This window comes from Carassius auratus, chromosome 41, assembly GCF_003368295.1.
Source record: "Carassius auratus strain Wakin chromosome 41, ASM336829v1, whole genome shotgun sequence".
NCBI classification, from domain to species: Eukaryota; Metazoa; Chordata; class Actinopteri; order Cypriniformes; family Cyprinidae; genus Carassius; species Carassius auratus.
Window position 1 is genome coordinate 2,953,964 of NC_039283.1, and position 11,524 is coordinate 2,965,487.

The 11,524-nt window shown below is 37.9% G+C and overlaps 1 protein-coding gene across 1 annotated transcript; it reads right to left on the reverse strand.

Annotated features, from left to right (window-relative positions):
* Positions 1 to 816: 816 nt before the first annotated feature.
* LOC113059790 (extracellular matrix protein 1-like) lies at positions 817 to 11,131 on the reverse strand. The gene is made up of 9 exons (XM_026228401.1): positions 10,855 to 11,131; positions 10,507 to 10,551; positions 7,957 to 7,992; positions 7,753 to 7,809; positions 7,579 to 7,638; positions 7,165 to 7,421; positions 6,290 to 6,522; positions 1,430 to 1,691; positions 817 to 1,129 (listed from the first exon to the last, which is right to left on the reverse strand). The coding sequence occupies exons 1-9, from the start codon at positions 10,922 to 10,924 to the stop codon at positions 989 to 991; spliced, it is 1,161 nt and encodes a 386-aa protein (XP_026084186.1). The 5' UTR covers positions 10,925 to 11,131; the 3' UTR covers positions 817 to 988.
* Positions 11,132 to 11,524: the final 393 nt, after the last annotated feature.

Consider the following 11,524-nt stretch of genomic DNA (forward strand, 5'->3'; position numbering starts at 1 on the left):
GTTTTGACACGGTTTTTGATTTTGGGTGCGCAACAATGAGGCGTCAGCAGCTCCTTGGCTTTACAACTCTCATTCAGGTGGCTGTCAAGCTACAAGAAAATATAGACCGTTTGGATGTAAAAAGTTGAAGAAAATTCGCATTTTTGTGGCGTTAATCTTTTAGTCATTCACTTTTTTTTAAAAAGTGAGACCACTTAAAAAGTTACAATAAGATTAAACCGATTTTATCATGTGTAAATTATCAGCATATGGAGCAAATTAACCAACGAGCTCGGCCTTGCTTCAGCCTGTATACATGCAGGTCTTTCTTGTAACACTGGAAGGCAGCACAGTTCCACTATTTGATCTACAGAAAAGGAGAAACCCTTCCTGTGGGGATAATTCGATTTCAGTTAATTATTGAAATATTTCAATTTCCCAGAGCCTACAGTTTGCTGCATGTTAGTAAAAACTAAAATGAGCCATCTTAGAATTAAATAAAAGCTTTTAGTTAAATATATATTTGGATTTTCATGGTCCTGAGTCAATATTTTGCCATGCACAAGGCTAACCATTTCACACGCTCGGCTTATTTTTAACTATTCTTATTTTGACTGGCTTTCATGGTCACTGATGTCTGAAGGGAAATGGATAAACCTAAACTTGGATAATAAAAGCACAAAAACAGCACTGTATCATCTCAATATTTAAAGAAAAAGTTTCCTAAAAAGCGTATTACGGTCATAGTTATGCGACACTGAAGACTAGAGCAATGCCTGCTGACAGTTTAGCGGTGTCATTACAGAAAAAAATAAATAAAACAAACTTCAAAATGTATTAAAAATGGAAAGAGTTTAAGTGGTTTTTATTGTATTTTACTATACGTTCGCACAAACCACATGCAAGTGCAAGTTTGAGTGAAGCGGGTCTTCCATGCCCTGGACAGTTGTATGTGGATCACGTGATGTCTGGGGGGGCTGGAGGAGGAGCAGAAGGGCGGTGTGCTTCATCAGTGGACATATTCTGGATCTGGTGCAGAAGTTGCAAAACAGGAGTACTGCTCTTCTTCCTTATTCTTTGCACAACACTCAAACTGATGTCCTTCGGCTTTCTTCTCATCCTTACAAAACTCATCAACCATCATCTTCCACTGAAATAGATAAAAAGAGAAACGTTACCATTTAAAGAAGAGATAATATAACTATTTATGGAGTGACACAAATCAACCATTAAACAAGAAAAGGCAATGCCAGTTTTTTCCCTCTCTTACCAGCTTAAAGGAATGGTTAGATTTACGGCATAGTTCTGCTGAATAATATTTGTATATTCATATTTATAAGTAGCTTATTCTTTATATTTTAGGTACCTTATATTAAAATAGTTAATCTGGAAGTTTTTTTAGGAGTTCAGAATTAAACCGTAAACCATTTCTTATTCTTTTCGTCTTCACCTTCTTCTCAGCGCAGAGTTGCTTGCCCTTTTCCTCCTCACAGCACTGGTTATATTCTCTCTCCAGGACATTGATGGCGTTCGACTGACGGATCAGCCAGTCATAGCCAGTGTTAGGAAGATGCTTGGGCATGTACCGTGGTCGGGTCTTGTGTGGAGCACAGATTTGTGCGATGTTGGAGGAATCAGGACGGCCAGGTGGAAAGCTGATGTTCAGAGCTTCGGTCTGCTGTGGAAGTGCTCCTGGAGAAGCCTCAGATGAGCTTGAGGATTAACGAGAGAAGAAGTTGAGCATGTTTAAGTATTCATTCATTCTCCATTCATTTTTCTTTTTATCCAATTTGCAACCCTATAAATGCTTCTGGTGGGATAAAGTATTTTAGTATTGGTTACATCAACTACAACCAGGGCCAGCGCAAGCTCAAATGCTGCTCTAGGCAGAGCACAATCGTGCCGCCCCCACCTCACATTTCACAATTAGAGATCCTTAAGATGGATGTAAGAAACTTTTTTTTGATCTATGAAATTACACAAATAAAAACGTGCGAGCATGTTTGAGTTTTTTTTTTTTTTTCTTCATTCTGCAAAAAGGTGAGAAGGGACACAATGCAACAGCTGCGTATAATCTTTGTTTTATAGGCTAATAGATAGTGTATAAAATTAAACTAAACATATGCACACAACTCTTTAGCTCACAAAACTGGAGGTTTCGATTTTTTCTTGACTGAAACACACATTCACACACCTACATTTCAGAAGCGTGCGCGTCGGGCTTTCGCAGCGACAAACGCTTTGATTGCGTCCTCGAGTTTAACTTGTAGTTTGGAGATAATTTGTATCAGTTTAAGCTTTGAGAAACTGCGTTCTCCAGAGCTCACAGTGACGGGGAGAGTGAGAAGCACGCTCAATGCTACAAAAACATTTGGAAAATTGTTTTCCATCCCTTTTTCACAGATGAATTTAAGCGCATCCAGTGATTTAGATCCAGCAACCAGGCGTCTGCCCAAAGCAGGCAGCTCTTCAAACAATTCATGCCCATCAACATCCCGCGAGTCTCCATGAGTCAGGGCCTTTCCAGTCCCAAGCAATCCTGAAGAACTATTGTATTCTCCTTTTCTTTGAGAGATGCGATGTCATAAAATTCCAAATACCATGGGCGCCATGGTCTCCAAGCAGCGAAAAGCGCTCTTCCACGGAGGCGATTACTCATGACCAGATGATTTTATTAGTTGACATTGAATATACATTAAAGTATTTTGCATGCATATATAGACCTACTAATAGGGTGCTGCCGGGCGGGAATTTTTATTTGAAATGTAAAGTTTTTTATTATAGCTACTAAAAAAAATTCTGTTGAAGTGCCATAATTGTAACCTATGTGAAACAAAAAACAAACAAATTCTCTCTCTCTCCTCCCCAAACCCGAGCCTTTCCACTTGGATTTCACCATTTTTTCAGTTTTTATTTGTGTTCCGCATGGAATCACCAAAACCACAACGCAAGCACCACCCCAATTGCACAAAATGCCCCAAAATGAGAGAAAGCTGAATCCTAATGCTAGTATTTCCTGTTACTCAATTAGTTCAGAGATGAAGACTCCCATCTAGCAGTCAAAAAAAAAAAAAAAAAAAAACAAAAAAAAAAAAAACACACACACTAAAACGAAACACCTGCCATGATTCTTGTAGGATTTAATTTTTAGATATATTCTATTTAACCCAGTAGTATCGGCAAACAAAATGAAATCACAATACTCACAAGTAATCAATATTTTCTTACATCCCACTGCTTAAAGTAACATTGAGTACCGCATTTTCTGCACTAAAAGGCGCACCGGATTATAAGGCGCACCTTCAATGAATGGCCTATTTTAGAACCGTTTTCATATCTAGGGCACACCGGATTATAAGACGCATAGAATAGAAGATACTGCAGTCAAACGTTTGACTGGGTTTGCGTTATGCATCCACTAGATGGAGCTGTGCTAAAGGGAATGTCAACAAAACCTTGATCCATATATAAGGCGCTCTGGATTAGAAGTAGTTTGAGAAAATTAAAGGCTTTTAAGTGCGCCTTATAGTGCCGAAAATACGGTATTTGGTGTAATGCAATGCGTTTGTGTGGTTTAAGACTTAAACCTTTTCCACATACTGTTCATTATTGTTGCTCCTCTATGGCCCGCCTTTCTGAAACCAGATTTTTACAAAGTTCATCGTTCTGAAAAGTGAGGTGTGCTCTGATTGGCCAGCTATCCAGTGCATTGTGATTGGGTGAATACCTCAAGCATGTGACAAATGTTACGCTCTTACCATAATGTGATGCAATGTCCTGGCATGACGAGACAAAAACAAAACCATTATGAACGAGGAATTGGATGCATCCAGTGGGGACATAATGCTTTTCATGGGTCACTACATCTGATGTTGGCTAATAGCTATGATTTTCTGGAATTAATTTTGAAAAACGGATTTAAAGGGAGACGGATTTCACTTCTACTTACTGATCACGGTCTATCAGAAGCGCTTTACTGCTTCATTATACAAACCGACTAATATTACCCTGAAGAGGACAGTTTTTCATTGTTTATCATGATGGGCAAAGTCTCTGAACTTTTGGTCAACCCTTGTATGTTTGGATTGCAAGAATAGTGTAGGCTACCTTGTAGTTAGAAAAGTGAGCGCAGTGCACCGGTGCATAACAGACAATCATTGGACTCCTCCGCTTAAAGGCGCAATATGTAATTTTTCTGCTTTAAAAATAGCAGAAATCACTATATCTATGTTATATATATATTTTTTAGTTGTGTACTTACATCATCCCGACAGTTTCCACGGACTTTCAAATCCGGAGAAAATTATAGTTTAATTCGAAGACACGTCATAGACGGGCGACAAAACGGAAATAAAGAAACGTGCCGTCATATAAACTTTGACCCCTCTAGTTTATCTAACTTCCTGCGGAATCGCCAAATACAAAGGTGAACAGAAACAAAGACGAGACGCAGAAGAAAAAGTAGTAGCCTTTATCAAGACTATGATATTTTATATTTATATTCGTATTTAAACCTCAATCAATAACTTAGTTATGGATCATGATTATGCTTTGCCTGCACGTTCTGTGAAGCGCAAACGCACGGGTGAAATAAATGACCCGAGAAGGTTTTGGGACAAGAGAAGCAACAAGACACGGGTAAATATTGGAGTTGCATTTCCAAGATAGATAGAGTTTTGTGACAAGCTGAAACTACAGAGAGATGCCGAACTAGCTTGCATTCTGATAAACAGGTATGCATCCATTCAGCTAACTGTATCTATCCGTATATTTTGTGAAACGATGAGGTCTCGTGTGTAAAACGCAGACGGACTAGCTCTCACGTAAATCTACATTTGTTCTATATTTAGCTGGATAAAGTAGCTTCAAATGCAGTTCTCTAACTTGTTCGATATCATAGTATAACGTAATTATAATTAACGAAAGGCGGCCGTGTTTTTTAACATATTACTACTAGCTAGATGGAATATTGATTTGATAGGGGTCTCATAATTCATATAGACGGTTTCATCGGGCGCACGGTCGTGTATATTGGTCTGGCTGCGGTGCCTTCTACAAACGCAGTTAAAGGCAAGGTTATGAGTAGACTGAAGTTGGGCTTAGGTGTTTGTGCTGCAGGATGTGTTTCCCATACATTTATTTATTTTTTGAGACTCGCCACAATTTTAAAACTGATCTGTTTTCAAAAAGGCTTCATTGAGTAACGTTGCGTACCGCACGTTTAATAATAATAATACCTTACATTTATGTTTAAATATCAAAACGAGACACAGGTGTTTTTATATCGCTGTATTTCTGAAGGAAGACTTGCATGTTATATGCCTGATAGCAGCGTGTGAGCGTACCAGCTCTGCTTTGTTTACAGCTGTTACTGGGGAAACCTCTATTTCTGGCGCTTTATGTCTGTGCTTTAAAACATCTCCTGTTGGCAAATAATGAATTTGCATTTTCATTAAGTCCGCCTGATCCACGCAGCAAACATTGTTTGTTATCAAAAAATATCTACTCTAGAGGGACTTTGCTGTTGTTATTGATTCTATTTGGAGTCTACCGGAAGTTAAGTTATGTCCACAAAAGCGCTCATGCGCAGTAACGTTTGTTTATGTTGTTGCCGTTGAAACAGTCTATATCTCTCTGTTCGAAAAGACGTGATTGTCAAAATACTAAGTTAGAATGAGTGAGGAATGATAGGGAGCGACATGGCGCGTGTTCCAATGAACAACAACTCCCATGAGCCTTACGCTCTTTACCGACGTCATCAAAGTACGTCATGTTATTATTTTGATTGAGTGACCCCTGGTGGCCAAAAATGACATACTACACGTTTAAGTAATTTAATCCGATCCTTCATCTCTGGATGTGAAAGTCCATTATGACGCTTGCTGTTAAAGCACCTCTGCAGCATGTTCTTAACTTGAAAGAACATTGCTTACGGCAATAAATCACCATTTTACTGTACTAAACAAGCGAATTTTGCCAAGATATTTCAGAGATGTTAGACAAGATGTTATAGAATAATTGAATGAAGCCCGAATTTTGACAAAAACCCCACTACATACAACCTATTTTTCGAATTCTGAAAACGTCCCAGCGTACGCAACGTCCGACGGGTTTTTACATTTGTGATCTGAGAACCAAAACAAGCAGTAGCCTACTCTACACCGCTCAAACTCATGTTTAAATCAGTGGCAATTTTTTTTTTTTTTTTTTTTTTAAATATGAAAACTTAGTCAAAAAAAAAAAAAAAAAAAAAAAAAAAAAAACCCCACTAAACTAAAGTCACACTGCATGTACTCCAGTAGAAACCTACCCTTTGCAAGCGCTGGAGTTATATTTGAAGTCTTGACTCTTTTGTGGACCGTTGCCATTTGAGACCACGGAGGAGACGTTATAGGAGACCACAGAGGAGATGTTATATGAAGTATTTGAAGCCCTTTTATCAAAACAGCTCCATCTGGCAATCTCGCTCATCTTGCAGCAGACATAGTGACTGGTCTTAACAGAGAATTCATGAAAACAGTAGGCAGCCAGACTCTTCTTCCACTGATTGAAAAGACAATAAGCAGAAAAAGTAAAAACTCAGTGATTGCAATGAAGTACATCTGCAATGAAACACACACACAAAAAAACCCAATTTCAGACCCCCAATTTTTTGGATACCTTCTCAAAGACTAAATGGTGAAAGGAAAACAAAAAGATTTGTCTAAAGACTCTGAATGTACTCGAAAGCACAGGTATTTCCCTGGTGCACCCAATGTCCATATAAAGACAAAGTATACAATAGAATTAAGAAAAAAAAAAAAAAAAAAGCCACACGTTGTTGCAGTATTTTTACAAAATTAATATAAAGCAGGGTAACCAAAGTCAGAAGATTTAAACCAGATGCAAGTGTAAACCAACATTGTAACACTAAAACATTGTTTGAGAGGGGTAATGCTGCTTCAAACAATAACAGAAGTTTGGTGCTGGATTGACAAAAAAAAAAAAAAAAAAAAAAAAAAAAGGCATATTTGGGAAACCGGCAACAGAGTGCTTCAGGAATGACATGTTACCTCTAGAAATAAGTTTTAGCATTTAATTTACACTACAACAGAAGTACCAGAGGTACAAATGGGCTTGGATAGAAGGTCCTTTGAAAGCTGGAAGCAGATCATGAGAAAGTATAATAAAAGTCAAGACTCTCACCGCTTGCTCAGCACAACAGATTTTCTCTTCCGGTGTTCCATTAACGCCACAGCAGACACCGTACCAGGACTGGAGTTGATTGATAGCATCAGCCTGTCGAGTCTCATAGCCAAAGCCATCCAGAGGAAACATGTCCTTAGGGTACCGGACCGGAGCTTTACTGAACTGACAGATATCTTGCAGGTTGCCGGTATTTGGAAAGTGTGGGGGGAAATCAACCACTGGTGCTATGAAGCGAGGACCAAACACTGGGTGATCTGATGAGAGATTTAAAAAATTTATAAACCCCAAATCCCACCCAAGATTTTGACAGGAAAAAATAAAAAATAAAAAGTTCATTTAAAGACCACTCTAATTTCTTCCTCAAATTTTGAGACACACTGGCAACTCCAAACACATAGCATGCAACTGCACCTATTGGGACGGTCTCAGAGTGAACGTTTGGGACTTCTTCCTGGGTCACGTCTGAAGAGCCTGCAACCAAATACACACAAAGAAACCCGGGGGAAGGACGTAAAACACCATGCGACTAATTAAAATAGATTTTTCATTAAGAAACAGCAAAGAAAACAGCTTGCAATCACTCACCAATCACATGGGAAAGTTCAGGTACAAAAAGTCCCTGCATAATCACAACGTTCAGCCCTGAAATAAAACAAAACAAACTTTTAAATTGGATTGTGTGAAACAATTAACAGCTACAGATGCTAACATTTTAACAAAATATATCCATTAGAAATATAAACCAAATGAATTGATCAACAGGACAAATCAATCACTGCATGGCCTTACCATCAGGGTTAGGTGGCAACTCTCGCTGAAGGCCATCTGCAAAAAAATAAACTGATAAAAACCCCAGGGTATATACAGCAATCCTTAAGTTAAATTTACTACTTTTTAATACCTTTTTCACTACCTTCAGAATATTTTTTAAAACCATCACGACACTGAATTGCAAGTGTTAATCAGCGACCTTTCTATTATTTACACAGATTTTGACATATATAACATACAAAAAATAATAGATTTAGAGACTGATGTTGACAGCATATTGCACATTTATTTCACTTAGTAAATAAAAATAAAACAAATACCATAAAATGTGCAATGGAGAAAATGGATAGACCGAACAATAAGCCTGCCTGTTAGTGTTGTCACGGTACCAATATTTCAGTATTCGGCACCGATACCAATGAAAATCCACGATTCTCGGTACCAATTTCGGTAACAAAGCAAAAAACTTTTTAGCACTAAAAATAAAACCAATGCCATTCTTTATACTTATTTAGAATTGTGTTTAAAGTTTTTCTACAAGTTATATAATTATGAAAAACAGTAAACAAGTTTCACCCAAATTTAATTTGTCTTTTAATTTATCAAATTTAAACACATTTTATGTTTGGTAAATAAAGGGGATTTGCTATTAAAATTTAAACATGGGAGAAATATTGAGATTTATTTTTTTTTTAAATAAAGTTTTTTATTTTTTTGCAACAGTGGTAGCAGTATCACATACGTTTTACTAAATAATAGTAATATTTCTAACACAATGCCCTTATGTAAAAATTCTCTTTTAGGCCTAATGAATGCATATTTGTCATTTTGAAATTTCTATTTGCCCATTAGCTCCGCCCACTACCGGAGAAACCGGTATGTCTTCTGCTTTTTCGAAAGTGAATATGAATAATTCTAAATTAACTCGATTATTTTGACAGGAGAAGACAACAGATGCTGAAATTAATGCAAGCGTCATGCGCTTCAGTCTATGTAGTAAATAAACCTGCACGTCTCTGTCATTCATTAATTCACACAGAGACGCGCAGAACACAGATTCATATTTCAAACAACTTTTGCGGCTTAATACTACAGATACTGGTCCATATGGAGATTTGATTTGATTAATTTATGCTTTCACAAATTCCATGACTGTCCATATTAAAATGTAAGTTTAATTTACATGACTGGATTTTGAGATTCCGTACTCGTTTTCTGCTTCGCGGAAATCATAGCGTTGTATGCGTCAAGAACCGGGTTTGAACGGGACCTCGGTACTACCGGTCGTTAACCCAGCTATTAGAAAACTTGCATTTGTCCAAGAAGACGACGATGGTTGTCCAGTCATTGAAGATATGCCTTGAAGCAAGTCTAAAATAAAACGTAAGCCAGCCACTTCTGTTGAGCGCGCAGTGTTCTGAGATGATGCCGAACGACCACTGAATATGACGTCAGCATGAGACGGAGACGGAAGATCTTTGATTATGTGCCCAGATATGCTAAAGCCCATATAAACGAACTAACACGAACGCAGATAGAATTTCAATCAGAATAAGACACCTGATAGTCTGGAAAAAATAATACCTAATTTGGAAAAAAATAATACCTCTGAGACCACATTTAACACTTTTAATGGCCTTAAATTTGACCATTTTGATTTATCACTTTTTAATACTTTTTAAAACCCCGCGGACACCCTGAACCCAACAACAAACACCCCACCACACACACAATCAGGTCAGGCTTCTGACACCGCATGGTTTTGCATTAGTAAAAATAACAATTATTTTGGACAAAATCTGACCATTTTTTACTTCACAGTATAGCGGATATGATTAATCTGATTAAAATAAACTTTATACAACACTTCTGGTGGTGAAGTTGGATTGGATGAGTGTTGGGAGATTTTCAATCCTTTTTATCACCTGGAGAACTAGAAACCCCAAAACAGAGCCAGGAACAAGTGATAACAGAACGGTTTGTGAGGAGACCACGAAATAGTTTGCTTGAAGGGTGAATTAAAACAACCGAAACTTCATTAGCAATAAAAGTTTCTCAGTCTACTACTGACAAAAAAAATAAAATAAAAGGCTATGTATGAAGCACAGTTAATACATTAGACAAACATCCACTTGACACCAGCTTTCAATCTGTTGCGTTGGGGACTCGCAACAGCAAAATTTGATGCTTTTTAGGAACAAAACAATGTTAATGGCCATTTTTGTCTGAATCGTAGGCTTTAACTAAGATCATTTAATAGTAACTGCCCACTTATATTGTTTTTAACAGATAGGCTTATATTATACTCTCGATCATGCTTAACTAAACATTTGCAGATTAATCGCGGAGTGCTTGCATGGCTCCTCAAATCTTTCCCTGAAGGGCCAAGAGTTTACTCCAACCCTGATCAAACTCACCTACCTGTGGTTTTCTTATGATCCTCAAGACATTGATTAGCATGCTCAGGTGTATTTGATTAGAGTTGGAGCTAAGTTTAGGAAAGTGGATCTCGTGGGCCAGATTTGAGGGTCCCTAGGTATAAAGCTGAAAATATAAAATCAAACAGACCTTTATGAACCACCTTGTCAGTAACGTCCTTTTGGACAGTAGGGTCTGGAAAAGTAGGACACATTAGCATTAGTCAATAGGAAAATAAAGGATTAAAAAAAAAAAAAAAACTGGCGAGGATCCAGATCATCTGCACATGTTTTGATGTAACTCGGTTCACAAACACTTACAGAACATGCCATATGCTAAATAAACAACACATCTGTCGTGAATGCCCCAATAACTTATATTTTTTCGCTTAATTCTTGATCAGAAGATATATAATATGCAAAAGTGATTCGTGTCTGACTAATTGCGACACGAAAACATTAGCGTGACGCACGCCTGAAAAGTTGCATTTAACGTTACCATCCGACGCATCGCACAGAAGAGCGAGTAAAAGCATCAAACAACATCCCACGCCGCGTGAAGAACTCATGGTCGGTGATGTGCCCTCAGTCAAACGCTTTTCGGTTGAAGTTAACGTGTTTCAGACGGGAAGCCCTCTGCTCTGACTGTGTTCACCTGTCCGCTTTTAAAGGCAGAGCCTCCTGTCCATGAGCCAGAACGCGCCAAGTTCAGGAGATCCTACGGTGGAGGAGGAGGATGTTCTGCTTTCTCACTCAGACTTGCTGACACTTTAGCTCCTTTCACAGGAGTTTGCTTCCGTGTTTTTTATTTTTTATTTTCAAGTAGTCTACCCTACGTGCCCCGTCCTATCCTCTACCAGCCTAACTCCCGGGCCAAACAAAATAATGGGTGAGGACGAAAAGGCGGTAAGGAGGGCAGAAATACATTAATTTCCATGTAATTTATTTTAACAAATTTGATTTAAAGTTGCCTTTCTAGAAATCTAGATTACTTTCTAGGAATCGCTTATGATGGCCATGACGCTTATGAGTTTTTTTTTTGTTTTTTTTTTTTGTTTTTTTTTTACCTGCTAGCCTTTCTTGGTAAGTTCACCAAAAAGTCATCAATTAATTGATTATTTACTATAGGCCTCTCAAAAATTTACCCAATATTTTTGTTCATGCATATA

Excerpts from the sequence above, each read along its gene's own strand:
- LOC113059790 (XM_026228401.1), bottom strand. The coding sequence starts at position 10,924 with ATGAGTTCTTCACGCGGCGTGGGATGTTGTTTGATGCTTTTACTCGCT. Across the intron at positions 6,523-7,164 it reads TCTGTTGTGCTGAGCAAGCG|TGGAAGAAGAGTCTGGCTGC; the intron begins GTGAGAGTCTTG and ends CTTTTCAATCAG. Across the intron at positions 1,130-1,429 it reads AACTCTGCGCTGAGAAGAAG|TGGAAGATGATGGTTGATGA; the intron begins GTGAAGACGAAA and ends TATCTATTTCAG.